General features: G+C 39.6%; 1 protein-coding gene across 1 annotated transcript; it reads left to right on the top strand.

The window, feature by feature from the left end:
- The first annotated feature begins 11,559 nt into the window (after positions 1-11,559).
- CCR6 (C-C motif chemokine receptor 6) lies at positions 11,560-18,618 on the top strand. The gene is made up of 3 exons (XM_041715253.2): positions 11,560-12,371; positions 15,400-15,472; positions 16,117-18,618. The coding sequence occupies exons 2-3, from the start codon at positions 15,464-15,466 to the stop codon at positions 17,200-17,202; spliced, it is 1,095 nt and encodes a 364-aa protein (XP_041571187.1). The 5' UTR covers positions 11,560-12,371; positions 15,400-15,463; the 3' UTR covers positions 17,203-18,618.
- Positions 18,619-19,218: the final 600 nt, after the last annotated feature.

The following is a 19,218-nucleotide window of genomic DNA, read 5'->3' as shown; positions in this document are numbered from 1 at the left end:
CAATCAAACCTAATTGCTTGGAGTTTATTTTCTCTCTCCTTGGTTCTAACAGTATAGGAGAGCAGAAGTTGAGCCATAACAAGCTAATCACATAGCTAAAGACAGATTTCTTTCTCAAGAATGGCTGCCCCTTTCCTCTCCTGGTTTAAGGAGAGTTTAATCTGAAACCACAGCAGTCTGTTGTTAGCTACCAGCCTGGGGCACACAGTTACTTGGAATGACTGTTAGTGAACTGTGTGCTTTATTTTTAGTAAATATGATATTTAATATAATTTAAGGCTGCATCACAAGATGTGGCACTGCAGAAAAGTCTTAGGAGTGTAGAATTTGCCAACACTTTGGGGAAAACCGAAATGTTGCCACTTTGTCACAGGTATTGCCTACCAGTGCAAGGTGCTGCAAGGAAGGCCCCCACTGACCATTTGTCTGGGAAGGGGCAGTGTCTTCTCTGTGCACAAAGTTGCACTGGGAAGTAGAATTTAATACTGTTATGTTAAACCTACTGAAGTGAATAAATGCAGGGACACTGATCTGTCTTATGGACTAGTTTTAATATCTACGTGCAGAAAACTGCATTTACAGATAAAACTACACAAGCACAAATTAGATCTAGTCTCAGGCACAGAAAGGAGGGGGATGAAGTACAGTTGAGGATCCTCTCCTGAGTATTTGGGGTTGGAATGGGCATTGGTGAGGCAGTGTGGGACCAGTACTGAAGTCCTGGTGAGGCACACACTCCAGCTCTGTAGTGAAGAACATTCCTCACTTCCAGATTTGCACTGTGGTTGCAAGAAGTTGAGCTTTTCTTCCTTCCCAGTAGTTTGATGGTTTGTGAAAAGGTAGTAACCTCTGATCTCAGTAAGAGCCCTCTGCTTTCATTAGTCGTGAAGCCTGTCAAACTGGGAACTGTGCTGCAACTAAGCACAGCACAGCAACAAGATGGTTACTTTAAAAATCCTGTGACTGATTGGGGTCTGAGGAGATGGCATCGCTGTTGCTCAGAAGGAAACAAAACCCACTCTGGTGTTGATCTGAGCTGTTAGAGCAAGTCAGAGGGGAGAAAGATACAACAGGCTCTTGATGTGAGTAAAGACAGTTCAACATAGTTCTGCATATGGGTAGGGGGCCTCACTAATATTTCTGCTGGTCTTCCAGGGAACTGGAGGAAAACCCTCAGATTGCCTTCAAATCAAGCATATTTGGTTTTCCCCTTAGGAACACTGTATAGCTCCTGAAGATTTTGACAATGAAAGATGCACTTTTGGTGGTACATTAAAGCTGCTGTACACAGCAGTTTTAAAGTACCACCAAAAGCGCAACTGAGAAGAGATTCTGGAACTAGGTACACTGAGAGGCTGAACTTTCAGGAGGGGCTGTAGGACAGAATTGGGCATGCCAGAAATGTGTTTAAGTGCCCTCGTGCAGGTGCTGTGCTTCAGTCTGAGGTTCAGAGCATTGGGGTGGTATAGGGACAGAAGAGCTCCTTCTTGGGAGAGCAGGCTGGCAACGGGCCCATGAAAAAGCTGCTGTTGACAACAGCTTCAAAGTCTCGCTGTGACTCGGATGCTACTGTACTCTAACATAGTACAGTACTGAAAACCACCCTGGGCCCTACAGGAGTGCAGAAAGAGGGAAGATGAAAGACTTTCAGAGTAGGATGTTGTCACTTCAGATAAAACAAGATAAAGTTGTAAGTAATCATAAATCTTTGTGTATATGACTGTTAAAAGACACAAGTCCAGTATTTTCCAATGATTCTGGTATTTTTTAATTATTAGAATAATAAGATTTCAACTACATTAAAAATTCTCTTAAGCCCTATCCAAAAAAAGCACCCTTTGTTCATGGGTTATAGAAAATTGAACTCTAGCAGTTTATTTCTTCTTTATTCAAACAGCAGCTTTTTAATGAACTTGTAATCATAGGGAAGCTTTTAAAAATAAAGCCTTGTGCTACCTTCAGTAAGGAGGCATCTTCCTCAGCAGAAGCTCAAAATAACTTTTAACCACATATCTACTGCTGCTTGTAAAAATCTTCCACTCTATCTGTCTTGCCTTTAACAGTCTTGGTGCACTCACTCAGCAGTAATGGAAAAGGAAAATGAATGTAAAGAAAATAGTAAAAAAGCTTTCAGGAAGAGTTACAAAATACTGACTCTTCCCACACACCTCTTGTGTCACACTGGACCAGTCTCACATTCCATTTCACTTACCCAGGCAAAGTGGCTTCATTTGAGAGCTTCATTTTGTGTTGAAGGGCTTCTCTCCAGCTGCTGGCATGGCCTCTCTCTTACTCTCTTGCACTCTTAGCAGCCTCTTGCACTAAGAAATGTCTACCTAAGTACTGAAACTTTGCAGCTGGTGAGATGATGAGGAAATTACAAATTACTGTTACAATACCATATCTTACCAAGATTCTGGGGTTTGAGACATTAATCCTGCTATTGGTTCCACTTCTGTAGAGCTGAGGTAACTTCAGAATTCTGAGGTGTCACCCAAGGCTATCAGGCAGTAGCATCTGAACAGCAGAGAACACAAATCTAGTAATTACAGTGCAGCTTCTTTCGTAGTTTCTCTTCAGTAATACAACTCAGTGAGGCATCACAGTGCAAGCATTTTTGCTGTATTTGTTTGTATTAGATTCTTTAAGAGACCACAGGATTATCACGCAAGGATATCCAGGAACCTTCTGACTGAGCTCAATAAATAGGAGTCCATCCCTTTCTCTGGCACAGCTGAGGCAGGGTGCTCATCTCCTAAAATCACTGGGAAAAGTGTAGCAAAAATCCCATATTAGTGAAAGCTGCTTGCCTGTTTTAACCCCACTGAAGTATTAACGGGAAGGATCCTTTGAGAAGGACAGAAGCCTAAAGCCAGAGGTGGTGTGGATCAGGTTGGTCAGACAGGTCTGGCAGCATTTGTTGTAGAACAAACACCTCTGTTCCTGCTGTCTACTTTTGCTGTGGCACAACACCTTTCTCTTTTCTAGCCATGAAGGCTGAAACCCCAATGACAGAGAAGCATATTTTCCCTTCATCCTCACAAAAAACAGTAAGTAAAATTTGCATCATGTAACACTTATGTATGTCAAAAAGGAAAAAGGAAAATATCCCCCTGGATGCACCCTGGCTGACAGTAGGCTGCTGTGTGAACTTGGACACGAGGAACACACCCCACTGTGGAGCTGGGCGATGAACATATCCTCAGAGACATGGTTTGGCAGTGGATTCCAGTCTTGATGCCAGCGTAACAGAATTCTCTTTCTGTTGGTCTTCCTGAAGGATGGGCTGCTCTGTGCCATCTACAGCAGGGTGACCCAGGCATGACTAGCACATGTGACACATCATGTCCTGTCAGGAAGACATCATTTTCTCTCCATAATCAGTGTGAAGATTAGGGGACCCTTTCCAGACTTTACATGTCACTGTGGGTTAGTGTGGACAAACTTCATCCACATGGTTCCCTCTTGGTTGCAGATAGGAGTGACAGTTCTCACCAAGAACCCTTGTTGCACAAGCACAGGGAGAAGAGAGTTAAGCAAGACCCAGCAATATTTAGGATCAAAGTCTGGGCTCCTTTTGTTGGCTTTTGGCTGATCCCAGAGAGATTTGGTTTGCTAAACATGGGGGAAATTCCTCACTCAAAAAATCCCAAACAACAAACCAACAAAACACAGCATAAAAGAACAAAGAAAGAGAATGAACACTTTTCTATTGTTTTGCCAAACTAAGATAGAAACTAGGAGAGAAAGGCAGGTGCCAGAGCCCAGGAGAAAGTGTCTGTGGCAGCTGACATGTTGGCCCACCTATCATTTAAAAACCAGACTGGAAAACACCTCTGAGATTATCCATGCATTTAGAAGTAGGCATTCAGATCTAAACACCTCACTAGTGTGAGGCCTTCCCTGGCTCAGGAGGGGCTGAAGAGTCAGTGCTGCAGTGTTAGATGCAGTGCAGTGCTTAGCTGTGGGTGTGTTAACCCTGTGCCTTCACACTAATGTTGAGAAGTCAAGGACCAGATCACATAACCCTTATGTAACCAACACTGCTTTGAGGAGCCTTCCTGGATTCCAGTTTTGTATATTGATACTAAGGTTGTTTGGTAAATGCTTCTTGCGGTGTGTGCCTTGAGAGTCAAGACACTTAGTCCTGGCACTCTGTATTGAACAGGGAGCAGGTGTGCTTGAGACAAATGTACAAAAAGTGCAGAGGAGCAGCAGCTCTGCCCCTACAACCGACAGCAGGTAGAAGGAAATGTCTAGCTGGGCCAGGTCTCACTTCAGCATTTCAGGTAGCAATGGTTCAGGTTAGAAGTGTTTTGGAAGAAACTGAGCTTGGAAATAGCAAAAGGAATATTGTGCCTGTGAAGCAGTGAAAGAACAAGAATGCTGTCCCAAATATTGCCAGCTGAGTTGTGATCCGCACTACAAATACAGACTGGTGAGATCAGTTGAACATGGACAGAAAGAATATTTTGGGGGCAAGAGAAAGAAACATATCTGTCAGACGGTCATCTTTGCAGAAGGAAGCAGATAGAGCCAGGAGTTCCTGCAGGACCACAGAGAGCAGCAATGGGGAGCAGCAGCAGATCCTGGAGAGGGTGTCCCAGTTAGCATTTAGGTGCTGCTTTCTGGAACAGGCACTAAAGCTTCAGAGTAGTGAGAGCCCACTGGGGATGAGTGACAGACCAGTGCAAATTTAGATGCCTGTCAAGCCTAGCCAACAAACTGGGAGGAAAATGAAGTAAAGGAGGAGTGGTTAATACTAGTTCACTTTTCAAAATCTCAGCAGTAGAGGCAACCAAAACACCCTGGGGAGAAAGAACCATGGGTTGCCAGCTTTCTCCAGTGTGTCCTGCAGGCACAGGTATATGCCCAAACACATATACCTTTCCTCTTCAGTAAAGAACACATTTGTGCCACACAGCACAAACACATAATTCTAAAATCATGGAATAGTTTGGTTTGGAAGAGGCCTTCAAAGGTCATCTAGTCTCATCCCTCTGCAACAAGCAGGGACAATGCCATGAAGAGATGAGCAAGGTGCCTGGGCAGTCATCAAAAATAATCTAACTTGGAGAAAGATGAATAGATCCTTTGATTGCTGTACTGCTTCTGCCACCTGAACTGGCATAGCTTTGCACTGGGTAAGGAAGATACACTGAGAGAACTCTTAAAAAGTTTTGCTGCAGATGAAGAAATTTCCTTGAAAAGGCTAAGAGCCATAAACAAGTTTCTGGTTTTCTCAGTTATACTGGATTTGTGTGGCAATGTTTTGGTGGAGGTGGGTGGGGGATGCTACAGCTTCCCATGTCACACAGACCCAATGCCAGACACTCCAAGACAGATGCATTGCTGGTCAAGGTCAAGTCTATCAGCAGTGGTGGCAGAGCCTCTGGGATAAAATATTTAAGAAGGGGAGAGGTGGGGGGGAGGGGAATCCTTCACAAGAGCAATGGCAGATAAAGAAGAGAAGAATAAGAATATATGAGAGAATATAACAGCTCTAGAGATGCCCAGGTGAAGCAATCAGTGACTGTTCTCTCCCTGCCCTTATCTCATGAGCCTTTCATTATATTTTCACTCCCATGTCCATTTGAGGTGGGGAGTGATAGAAATGCCCTTACAGAACTGTCCCTTTGTGCTCCTGGTCTCACCAGGAAAGTTATACCTGAGTAACTGAGCTAACTGCTTTTCACTCCAGGCTGTTGTCCACCAGTATATTTTCAGTAGGTTTATCTGTGCAGCTTGATTCTCTAACATACCTGTCCCACAGCATTAGCAAGTTCCTGTCTTTGTGCAGTCTAGATTATATTTAAGGAAACAAACCCATCATCCCTCAGGAATGGATGTAAGCACATGCTTGCTTTTTCTCTGTGGCACAAAATTAATCAACTCACCTTGTCAATTTGTTGTTCCTGTGAGGAAACATTTAGTAATGTGCCTCCCATTACTTCTTTGGTTTTTTTTTTAATTTTTTTTTACCACTTCTGAAATCAAAGTGGAAAAGTCAATGTTATCAAAGCTCTAACTATTTCATGCATGAAGACCTAGAGATCAAATGATAACAGCAGCTGCCCACTCTTAGAAGAGAAGTGAAAGGTTATACATCTGCTGTAATATGAATTGAGACAGATGTGTTAGCTGAGAGGATCCTATGTCAGCAAGTATTTTCCCTGTCATCTGCTTGGCGTAACACAGCTCTGTGCATGTCCTTTCCCTCCTAATCCACACAGAAATAAATAATTATGCTCAGTGCTCTAAAGGGGTCATGGTGCAACTCTTCTGCTGTGAAAATTAAGTGCCTGAAACATATAAAACTTGTTTAAAGCAAAATTATTTAAACGTGTTTAATTGTCTCACTGATTAGTATCTGAGCATAGAGAGGATGTGTGATTAGGACACAACTTCCTTGCTATACCAGCCTGCACAAGTGGCATCTTAGTGATGACTGTATGGGACCAGTAATTCCTCCTGTCCAGAAGACCTGGAAGCAGATTTTCCTCCTTGCAGAGCAATCTCTTGTGGCATTTTCTCTCTGGGTAGCCTCAGATCATTGATGTGGTTAGTGGCATAGATGTAAAACGAGGGAGTCATTGTCTCATTGAAGTGGCCAGCCAGCACCTCCAGTTTGTCTTAGCAATCAGCAAAATCACAGCTCACGTGCTGAAAGGCACACACTGTAACTTGGTCCCCGCAGGAGGAAAGAAGTCGTCTCTGGTCTGTATCCAGCCCACACAGGGACTGCATATTGCGCAGACACAAATTCAAATATCATTCTTCCATTTCATCATCTGTGGCTTTAGATGGGAGCTGGGATTATAGATGCCTTAAAACTTCCATACTGCACATCCAGTTGCAGCATTAGGTATATAAACAACTTTTAAACTATCTTTAGCTCTCACTCAGGCTATGAAGCCCGCTGCTGGAGAGATGGGATTGGGGCATTCCAATGGCGTGGGTCTCTTGTAAAAAGCAGTCATATGAAGAAAGTACAAGTCTAAAAAGAAATCAGGTCACTGAATTCAACATATTCAGGTTAAAATGTAAATGCTTGGGGGTACAGAGTGATGACAGGCTCTGAGAAACTACTTTGGTAGTTATTTCAATGAGACATGAAATAGAGAGTGAGTGACTGAGTGAAACAATGAAAAAATTTTCACCACAATGAGTATGATCTGACTACAGGATCAAAAACAAAGGAGTTATGTCAGCAACTGCATACTTAGCTCTGCTTGTATCTTTCTCTCATGTGTGCAACATTTCTGACATGGAAATACTTGTCCTCACAGCCTAATGAAAATACTGGCAGAGCTTTATAAAAAAATCAGCAGAATTTTCTTTCACTAGACCATTGACTTCAGAAAGCAGTTATTTGGAAATATTTTGCAATATTTTGTCTTCTTTGAGGTGATATACTTAATTTTTAAAATATTTACACCCACTTTAGCAAGAATATGATCTTAAGCCCTTAAATAAGGGACTGTGACTTGCAGTACACATTCTTTCTTGGAATTTCAGGAAGAAACATATCTTTTCTGGTCTATAAAATAATTTCTTTTGTGTTGAAAAGTTTAAAAAGTGAGATTAAAAGTGCCTGGCATCTTCACTCAATAGGCCCTTGGCAGTACAAGGATTGTATTATTGTGCTTATCATTGTTAGGGTTCATTACTTCTGGCATAACCTGGGAAGATGCTTTTACCAGAAATGGTTCTTAAATCTTTTTAAGATAAGCACTCAAAAGGGAATAGTAAGAAAGAGACCAAATACAGCATAATCTAGAAAAAGCTTTTTCTTAAAGTAAAAACCCCGTTATTTCAATAAACCATATTTTTCTTTCAGAATGCCTTTAGCTATCTCAGAAACGTTTTGATGGAAAATTGAAGTGTGTCAATTGGAAAAGACTGGTTTTATGTCTCATGGGAGGTGGTGTTTCTTACGATTTCTATTCCTTTTTATGTCTAAACTTCTGTGAGATCTTAGACCATGGAATGACATTATTCACCACCTACTTTCTCTGTCCAAAGCTGGGAAACTTAGCCTGATTGATGAGACTACAAAAGAGGATAAAAACATAAGCATATGATAATTCAGCTGTGCATCTTGGTGCATTTTATAAACTAGTATTTTAAAGTTTTACACTGAAAATTTTTAATTTATAACTTTGGTTTATCAACATTTTCTCCAATAGAATAAAATCTGTTTAACCAGCTTCTCTGAAGTCAGTGATTATCAACAGGAGGATGCACTTACTGCTTTTCATGCTTCTTTCTGGAACTCAGGCCCGCTATGAGCTCAGCTGGTTCTAAGAAGTGATGCTGCAGTGCAGCAGAGGAGTGCTATGAGTATGACTGTGCTCCTCCTTCAGAAATTCCATGTCTAGTCTGACAAGAAATCACATCTGAATCTTTACCATGACCAGCAAATTATTTCCCATCAGATTTTTTTTCTCAGCCTGACTTAATTTTCAAGAAAAATATCGAGTGCACTGGTGGAAGAAAAGTGATGGGTTGTGATGCCTGACAAATGCAGTCATGCCTTGGGCTGAGACGAGCCCTAAGCACTGAGTGTGCAGGCTCCCTCCCAAGTGCTCTGTTTACAACTGCTATCCATTTCATCCCTGAGTCCTAATTGCTCCTGTGGGGAAAAACCCCTATAGAAGGCCTTCAGGAGGGCTCTGTCTTCCCTGACAGGTTTGGCAGAGGTGACCAAGTGATAAAAACATTGCTGGACGCTGGTCAGTGCGGGATGGATGTCAGTCACTGTCACCTCATAATGTGAGAGGAGGGCTGCATCTGGCAAGAGGATAATGGAAGCAGATGGGAGTGAGGTAAAAGGGGAACAAAAATGATCAAAGGGGAAGGAAGTGCGGAGAATTACAAAATATAATGCTGAAGAGAAATTATAAAGACAACAAGCGATGGGAATAAGAGGAATCTAGAAACGCTGAACAAAGAAAGAGGAAGAAATAGGGAGACCAAAACACTAAAAAACAGAAATACCAAAACCAGCAAAAATGTTTGATGAGAAATAAAAAACTAGATGCAAACAAAAGAAGGAAATTTTGATAGAATTAATGAGGAAAAAATATATATTGACAATGTAGGATGGTCATAATGAAAAAATTAAATAGGTAACATAAACAATTTGAATGTAAATACATAATTTACATTTTATAGTCCAAAAGAATAATGAAGAGACTACAACTTCAGCTGATGGCTAGATTTTTGAATTAGATTAGACTGATCTAAATTTAACTGAAGGAACATGGAATCATGTTGGAAGAACATCGGGTTGCATGCCGCCTTTCTTTTAGAATTAAAAAAGGTGACATACTGTGTCATTTCAGAAGAAACTTGTGGATTCTGGAACAACTCAGACAATGTCTTTGCTTTCCCTATCTTTAAATATTTTCTTTCCTTAATTACTGGTGGCATAAAACTAACATGTGGTAAGATTTGAAAACCACAATTACCATATTAGCTAAGTGAGAGCAGATTTCCTTTCAGAGCTCTAACATATGAACCAAAAATAGCTAACATACAGATTAACAAATAGCTGTGTGTTGAAAAGAACCAACTCTTTCCACTTGCCACAGTGTGAAGGTGAAGCACAAAGCACCTGTAAAGCTGACTGATTGAAAGAAATTGTGTTGAAAAGGTAAGTTGGACTACGTACCTTGTGGTAACTTTGGAATTCACCAAACAGTGAATTCTTCACCTTCTGAAAGATTGTTATTTATGCTGGATATTGAATATATTACAGACTAAAAGCACAAGATACATTTAAATTAGAAAGCACCTGATTATGGAACAAGGTGAGCAATCGTTTTTGTGAAGAATTAGCCTCTGATTTATCTTTAATTAAGCATTAAAAATCTGATGTGTACTTTGATGACTCTCATTCCATAAAAATGTTGATAGTATTCAGTTTCTTCATAGCCTAATCTTGATATTCCAAAGGTAAGTTGTTGTCTGAGAGAGATGTTGGAAGCTGTTATTAGAAGTGCTTGTCTGAATATGTATTACAATCATGATAGACTTGGTGATTTGAAGTCACAGATTTGTAATGGAGAGGGATTTTCTACTTCTGTTTCTCATTATTTGCTGGTTACGTGACTGCCATGTGTTACATTTGTCTTTGTGCAATGAAGTTTGTTTTGCAAGACACAGATCCACCTCTTCCCTCCCCAAGTTATGAAAAAGAAGCACTAGAAATGCTTCAGTGAAATATCCCACAATGACATATCAGCAAATTACATTAGCAACAGAATGTGTTCCTACTCTGAATTTGCTCCTTTTAACAGGGCTTGAGCCCTTGTTTCAAGCTGTCAGAGACTGTGAAGAGGAATCTGTGGTTTTCTACAGACAGTGTTTACAGAATGTGAGTTCTCTGTAAACAGGATCGAGGCTGCTATATGTAGCTGTGTTACTACAAAGAGAGTAACTCTCAGTTTATCAGGAGTGAATGTACTGTGCCTTGCAGCATTTGAGGGACAGAAGATTTCAAAATGAAGCTTGTGTTTTCTTTCTAAGAAAGTCCAGAAAGTACCTTCCAAAGTCATCTCAAGTTAATTAGAAGATTTCCATTATTACAATTTGACATGAAAATACCAAGTTAGCAAACCAGCACAAAATTGCAGTTAAAAGTCAAAGCCCCTTTCAGGAACTGTTCAAAGGATGGCCTGAAAACCTGTGAAAATAGGGATTGTTATGAGTTATAAAATCATAACTAAAAAGTGAAGAGTACTTCTCTGTTGTGATTAAGGATGTCTTGAAAGATTCACAAGGACTTCTGTCTTCACCTCCTTGTCTCTGCATTGGAACTCCCACATCTTCTTTCCTCTGTGTTACTGAACTTTATAAAACCGTTTTCAAGTGCTTAACTATGTTATGGATTTAATCACAACCTGCTCCAGATCTGTGATGATGGGGAGTGGTTTAGTCCAAACAGCAATAACGAGGCCAAATTAATACTGTAGTGACCCTGCTAAAGTTATTTGAGTCCCAGATAGATTTCCCATTTTTTGCTTTGTATGCGTCAAACAGTGAAGATTGCTGTTCAGCAGTAACAATCAAAACATGCTTTCACCACATATGCATGAACATTTCGGTAAAACAAGACTCATTTCAGGGGTTTCAGGTATCTCTGTGTTGCTCCATGCACATGTATTTGGTAATAGCTGAAGTCTTGGATCCTGTGAAAACGAGCCATTGAGAAAATGACATGTGCCTGCTTAGATTATTATGAAGCATTATGACATGGTGCTTGAAATGAAGCAGTTCTCCTTTTGACACCAGGCAGTGTTTTTGTTCCATTCACTGGGTGTGGTCAGTGCAAAGAAGCACCAAACTTAAGCTGGTAGGGAGCCACTGCTCCTGTGATACACTGTTTTAGGAAAAAAGTGAGTGAGCAGAACTTCTGTCATCCTGCATTTCTTTAGGTCCAGTGTTCTATTAATTTAATCGTATCTTGGAATCTTACAAGACTGTCTGTATTTATGCTATTTTACCTTTTTTTTTTCTTTTTTTTCTTTTTTTTTTTTTTTTTTTTTTTTTTTTCCCCTTCCTGCTAACGGAAACATCTAAGTTGTGTTCAAACCCGGGTCTGGAAAAGAAATGTTCTAGGTTTTAAAATTTAGGAATTGTGAAATTAAATTAAAATTAGTTTCAGCTAGCTTTAGCAACATACTTGAACAGCATGAACATGAACAGCAAATGTTTGTGTCAAACAGGCAAATGCAACCACATTTTACTTATCTACCTGCATTTACACATTTTGTGTTAGCAGATCTGGACAAACATTTAGGTTGTGTGCACCTTGACATATAACAGATTACTATTTTTTTTTCTTCTAAAGCAGTTGCTAGTCAATTTGGCAATTATTACTTGTCTCACTTCACAGTTTTACTCTATTTAAATTTAAATGATTGATTTAAATGATTGATGTTGAAACTACTCATCTGCATGACATTAAGTGCACCCTTTGCAAAACCAGGTCATCATTAAGGACATTTCTGAGCACAATGACAATTAACACCCTGCTTATTATGATTCTGATTCTAGCTCGATAATTTTAAAAATAATATCATTACATAGGTAGACTAATAAGTAAATTAACAACATATTTGTCTCCAGCTTGAATGTTTTCAGCACAGCAACATTTTCCTTTACATAAAAAAACAGGTTATTGCTGTTGCTTGTGAGGAGGAAGTGGTGGTTATTCCAATTTAACTCTGTATCTTTAACTAATGCTGTTATTTCTTGTTTTCTAAATTAGAGTGTACTCTTGTTGAAGCTGATAAATGTGCTTGAGGCAGCCAAAAGAGTCACACATCCTCTTTCACCTGGCCTTCAGACGATTTTCAAATCACGTAAGTACTAAAATAAAACAGATAATCTATAATCTGTGCATATGTACGGCAAGTGTATTAAACTGAGCATATAAGTGGGATTCTACTTACAAGGGTGAACTACTCTTAAAAGTACTTAATAACTGCATTTTTTTTCTTCATAGAATTCTGTCTTTTTCCCCAGGTCTGTCTTTATTCATTGTGTTTCATTTGTATAATTCAAATAGTATATTTGCTCTTAAGATTGCAGTTTAGTCTTACATTTGAGTCCTTGCACACTGCTTTCATAGTGAAAAGAAATGTGATGGTGTGGATAAAGTGGAAAAATACTAAGCTCAAAAATTCAAGGCGTATACATTTAAAATTCAGAACATACGTGTACTATCCATATGTAGTACATAACCAATGTTAGGACACATCACCTTATATATATATGAAAATTAATTTTTATATTTAGCTAATACATTAATGCTAAATAAAGATGTAAATACGCAGATTATAAATTATAAAGATGCCTATGGACACACTGTTAGAAAGATTTAAATTGAAAAGGAAATTGTGTTTATAAGACTTATGATTCAACTTCCTCATCAGCCAGTGCATCTTTTTAAAAACTTCTGCGAATGCTGTTTCAAATTCAGAAAAGGAAGTCAGCTCAAGAGATTTAAATCAGGTCTAAATCTGATCTCTGCAATTCTGATTTCAGTTTGAGTCCTTTGCTACAACTCTCATACTAACTAACCATCCTCAGGAAGCTTCTGCTGGACAGTAGAAGTAATTTTGTGAATAAATGTGTGGCTGGTGGTGTCTTTTTCAATTCCTGTAGGATCAGGGGGAATATGCATCTTTCCTATGATGAGTAGATGTTCTCCATAAAATCTCTGCTGAGCTCTTCTGCAAACTAAAGAGCCTTTTCTAAATGATCATCTGAAGGGAGCTCCCTTCTTATCCCTCCTTGCAGGCAGTAGGAAATACCCTGGCTCCTTTTCTTCTAAATGCCCTCACTCAATCACCTTCCTTCTGTATATTATGCTCATGTTTCAGGGTGGCTGATAGAAGATATGCTGTCAGACTCTCTTCGTATATTTTAACCATGCAGGTCTTCAAAAAGCATGAATGGCAGACACCTAGAATGGTATTTTTCTTGCAATGAGAAAATAACAGTCTCAAAATTAATTACCTAGACAGGTACCCCTTTAATTCTGTCCATCTGAAGAATTACTGTAGCTGCCAAGTACAAAGGGTAACAGAAGCACCAAGCAAGGTCATGACTGTGTCTCTGGATGAGATCAGAAACTGTAAAGCAGTGGATAGTGACTAAAATTGTGCAAAGATGAACTAGGGGACCACAGCCCCTGGTTAATTGCATAACCTGCCTGCTGACCCTATATATCTCTGCACTTCTGAGAGACACCTTTAAGTTGTTTGAGATTTGCTTCAGAAGGTGTTAAAGTACTTTCAGGCTGTCATATTCCTGCAGCTTCTAAAAATCAGTTTTAAAAAGCCAGCAGATGAAGGCGGAGAGATAATTAAAGATTTGTTTAAAGGGCAGGAAATCAAGATAAGCTGTGATGCCTTAGCTACATCATATAGTTCAGGTCTTTACCCAGCTGCAGCCCTCTGTCATCAGTCAGCAACCCCACATGAGTCATTCTCATTATGCTTTTGGAGGGTGTTCTGTCCTTTCCCTCCCCCAGTTTCCCCATTGTATCTGGACTTCATCTGGCCCACTTTTACAAATTATTTCTCTCTCATTTTCAACATTAGGTAATTCCCAAACAAAAAGGTTTTGGTTTTGTAGACTTAAAGCTGACTCATATGCTCTTCCCAATTGGTAGCACGACTAGCAAAAAGCAGAAAAACTTGAGATAAAACTGTCCTTCACAACCTTGACAAATATGGGACCTCATGTCATCCTGTCCCTGAAATTAGTGGCTTGCTGATTGGTGCAGCTGTCAGAGAACAGCTAATGGAAAGAAGGGAAGGGCTGAACTCATGCAAGGGGAGTCTGAGGAATGAAATCTCTCGCCCATGAGCTCCTGTGTGAGGTTGAACAAGTTACCTAAGCCTAACTTCCTGTGTGTGCTCACCAATGACATGTTCCCCATTTTTTTTTTCTGTGACTTTAGACTCTGTGATCTGATTTGCAGAAGTCTGATCCTGGATGCAAACAGTCAATGGATTTAATCTTTTACCTAAGTGAAGTCCTTCATAATTTTAAATACTCTTAGTAAGTGATGTTGAGGGGGATACTGTCTCAAACCTCATAAGTGGATACTTAACTCTAATGACTCAGATTCTCCCTTTTAAATAAAAGTGGTAATACTTCTTCACCACAGAGTGTTGTGCAAATTAAGTAAGCCCTATCTGTAAAAGAGTTAGGTATCACAGTGATAAAGAAAAAGATTTTTTTTCATAGGGTGCTGTCTGAACTGCACACTGAACACTGCACAGTAAATCTGCGCGCTGAACAAAGACAAAACACGAATGCTCAGTATGTTCATACATTGTGTACTATCCTTTGCACTGTAAGATATTATTCTGCTGCTCTTCTATTACTTCACTCGTGTAATAAAAAAGGACAAATAATGTTATGTTGAAAGTGCTGTTAAAGGGTCATTGATAAAGGGTCAGAGTGGGAAAAAAGGGTAAATTGTTGCATTGCTATTATGAAGTATACTAAGGGAGTGCTGTTTATATTTTCTGTATTTCCCTCAATACATGGATTGCCAATGTCATACAGAAGTTCTCAAAGTAAAATTTAATTTGTTCTAATTTCTTGTGTGCAAATTCAATGTGAAATAGCAGTCACATATTCTCATATTTATTAGCCTATGAATAAACATTCAATATATGTCTGCTCTTAATAATACTGATAAAAACCATTCACTTTCTACAGCTGCACATTTTGTAGAGATGTGTGATTTGTTAACATTTGTTAACAGTGATGAGATTCTGTTTTGAGTAGGTTTTAGTTTCAATTTTGTTTTTCTACTTCAGCACTTCTTGTGCTGGTTTTCTGATCCAATCTACTTTATTTTCTTTTCAGAAATACTTAGGAAAATATTTTGAGATCCTTCTGAGCATATTTTTCTGAGAAGTGTACTGCCAAAATGAATTTTGTAAGTACCTAATTGATAAACTATGTTAGTATATCAATAAAGCAATGACTCTGTATGATGCAGATCCTTGAGGTTGCAGATCCAAACACTGTAATTTCAGGAGTGAAAATCTGAAGAGATGTTTCTGACAGCAGAGTTTGCTGTCAAAGCACTCTTTATTGGATTTTCACTACAGGTGTGGTTTTTGTCGTGCAGGTAAATGTGTCTCAGGCTAGATATCACAGATTGGCGTTCTAGCTGAGTAGAGAGAAGTAATCATTTTTGGGCTTGATTTAGTCAAGCTACATGAGTATGAAATGCATAGCATGTTATAAGGGCCTGTTTGCCTTGTGTGATGGTAAAGGAAGACTAGGCCCCAAATTCAAATTCAGACTTTTACAGAGACAAGCTGTCTGTGACAGCAGACTTGTCCTTTCTGCACAATGCATTTAAATATGAAGGTCTTTGGGACATCCAAAAGGATTATTTCCACATTTGTATTTGAAGTATGATTTTTGAAATTTCCTAGATAGTTCTTACAAGCCTTGTCTGTAGTGTTAAATGCATTTGTAATTGGAATGTGTGGTCAGTTACCTATCACGTTTCTACCATACCGGGATTAAAGTTAACATCTGTGTGTTAACTGGTGTTCTCCTTTTCCACAGACAGACCTTCATTCCACAGATTACCCCTACTATTCAGACTATGTTAATCTGATCACATCGCCTTGTTCTAAGCAGGAAGTCAGGAATTTCACAAAAGCATTTCTGCCAGTTGCATATTCATTGATTTGTATCATCGGCCTCTTTGGTAACATCTTTGTGGTGATGACCTTCGCTTTATATGAAAGAGCCAAGTCCATGACAGATGTGTACCTCTTCAACATGGCCATAGCAGACATACTGTTTGTTCTTACTCTTCCACTGTGGGCAATGAATTACGCCACTGATGAATGGATTTTTGGTGATTTCATTTGCAAAATGACTAGAGGTATCTATGCAATCAACTTCAGCTGTGGCATGCTGCTTTTGGCCTTTATCAGCGTGGACAGGTATATTGCTATCGTACAGGCAACAAAGTCTTTTAAACTCAGGGCAAGGACTCTCGCACATAGTAAACTCATTTGTTTGGCTGTGTGGATATCATCAATTCTAATCTCTAGTCCCTCTTTTCTGTACAGTGAAAGTTACAGCTTCTCCATTAATGAAACCAAAGAGATTTGTGACCACAGATTTGGCAGGATTTCTGAAAGCACGATGCTGAAATCGCTGCTGTTATGGCTACAAGTTGCATTTGGATTTTTTATACCTTTCATATTCATGATTTTTTGCTACACCTTCATTGTCAAATCCTTACAACAAGCTCAGAATTCCAAAAGAAACAAAGCAATTCGTGTGATTGTATTAATTGTAGCTGTTTTCCTAATTTGCCAGGTACCTTATAACATTGTTCTTCTGATAACAGCTGTCAACATGGGCAAGATTGACAAATCTTGTGACAATGACAAGATAATGGCTTATGCAAAATACACCACTGAAGCCATAGCATTTTTACACTGTTGTGTGAACCCTGTGCTCTATGCGTTTATTGGAGTGAAGTTCAGAAGTTATTTTGTGAAGCTAATGAAAGACTTATGGTGCAAGAGGCACAAGAAAGACAATAAACGTAATTCAAGGACAAACTCTGATACTTATCATTCAAGACAGACTAGTGAAATTCTGACTGACAATGGATCATCTTTTACTATATAACACAATTTGAACAACATTAGTACTGAAGGACTCTTCTCACCAAGAAACCCAAACCAATGTCACTGTGCATGTGACAGCAAGTAATCTGAGCTTCTCTGTGCCTCTAAATGAGATCCAATGATCTACACTTCTTTTCAGGAAACTAATTTAGTTAAAGGAATAATACTGTCCTGTGTAAAACTAAAACCTTATTCACTCCTCTTAATGCTCTTCTAAACTGCATCCTCTTGGAATTATAAAGTGAAGTTTAAAGAGGAACCCTTGTCGTTGTGTAAGGAAAAATTGCATCTCATCTGTCCTACAACACTGAAATATCCCCAAAATAATAAGTAAATGAATAAGGTTCTACGCTCTTTCTTACATTTATTGTTAATAATTGTTTCTTTTAATTACTTCTACCTGGAAATCCTAGTGAAGTGTGGCTCTCCACTGTGCTAATATTGCAGACAGGTCACATTGTGACAATATTAACCCAAAGAGATGGCATTTGAGCAAAGCATGACAAGGAATGCAAACTGCAGAATGAAAAAACAGGCTCAGGACTGCTGACATAGCTGGGCTGAGGTGCTTGGTCTTGTAAATCTTTGCCCAGTGCTATTCTGAGCAAAGAGTGAAGCTTTACTAGAGTTTCCTCTCATTGGTTGGCACAGGATTCAGATGCTGGAATCCAACAAAGCTGATAACCTGATGAATATCTCTTTGTGAAAGGTTGCCTCTTTCTACCTGAAATTCACACTCTACTTTTTAAAAGGCAACTAATTGGATAAAACTGCAATTATTCCAACACAATTTGTTGGGATGCGAATGGTGACAAAATATGAAGCATTTCTTTGCATTTAGCTACCGCTAGCAAAGATTTCTTAGGAATGCATTTACCAGCTCAAATATGCATATATATATAGTTTCAGAAATTAGTTAGAAGTTATTGTCTTAAAAAAGAGCAGAATGTGACTTAATTCAGCCAAAATTTTTACTGAGTCAGTATTTGACTCACTATGAATATAGGAATATTTATAATAAATGCAATTAGTTTTACCTAGCCTTGACTCTTCAGCAAATCTTCAGTGGATCTTCTGCTCATTGAGTGAGCTTTACCACTGTTGCAGTCACTGTGGGACAGTGAGGTAGCCAGAAGCATGTGTTGAAGATCCCTTGTGGATATCATTAATGGGACACATGAAATTAGTACTGCTTTGGCTGGTACAATCCATCCTTTTTTCCACTGCAGTGTCAGGTTTTTAAATATCAGTACCAGATATGATAAAGATTGCATATATTTATCATAACTGAATAGCAATTTTGCAAGAATATCATAGAAAATTATGTAAATACAGATGTATGCATTTGCTGTACATAGCAAAGATGATTTTCTGGAAAGAATTCAGCAAATAAAAAATGCAACTGAAAAGGAAAAGATCCCCTAATTTCTAAGAGTTCCGTGCTATGTTGCCATGAAACATTCCTTTTGACTCTGTGAAAAATCTGTCACATCTGAGCAGTCTGTCCATTGTGGGCTCCCTGAGCATGCCCCAGGCTAGGGGTTCAGAGCTGAGTCAGCTGCAGGGGCTCTTGGGCAGAACCTCCCAGTGCTCCAAAGGGCATCCCTCACCTCCTGCCAGCCCGCTGCCATGCCTGCATTGGCCTTCAGCCACTGAACAACCCAAACACTGCCCCAGTGGGGTTCGGGGCCCAGACAGCAGCCAAGGGACAGTCACTGATGAGCACTGTCACTGTCCCACCAGTGGTGACTTGCTGATGGACCCTGGGAGAGGGCAGGAAAAGTGTGCCATAGCCTTCCTGAGGGGGTTAGCAGAAAGAGCATCCTCCCTTGGTGGGGAGGGCAGAGCAAGAGAACAAAGCAGGGTCCTGCAGACCTGGGCCTTCCCCAGAGAGAGGGGTCAGCCTCACAGGTGTCATTGTTTGACACTGGCACAATGCCAGTGCCCCCATGAAAATGCAGTCTCCCAACTGTATGCTGTGAAATGCAATCGAGAACAGACCAAAGCAGGCCCAAGC

Source organism: Taeniopygia guttata, chromosome 3 (assembly GCF_048771995.1).
Source record: "Taeniopygia guttata chromosome 3, bTaeGut7.mat, whole genome shotgun sequence".
Lineage (NCBI taxonomy): Eukaryota > Metazoa > Chordata > Aves > Passeriformes > Estrildidae > Taeniopygia > Taeniopygia guttata.
This window is presented reverse-complemented; position numbering and strand designations above follow the sequence as displayed.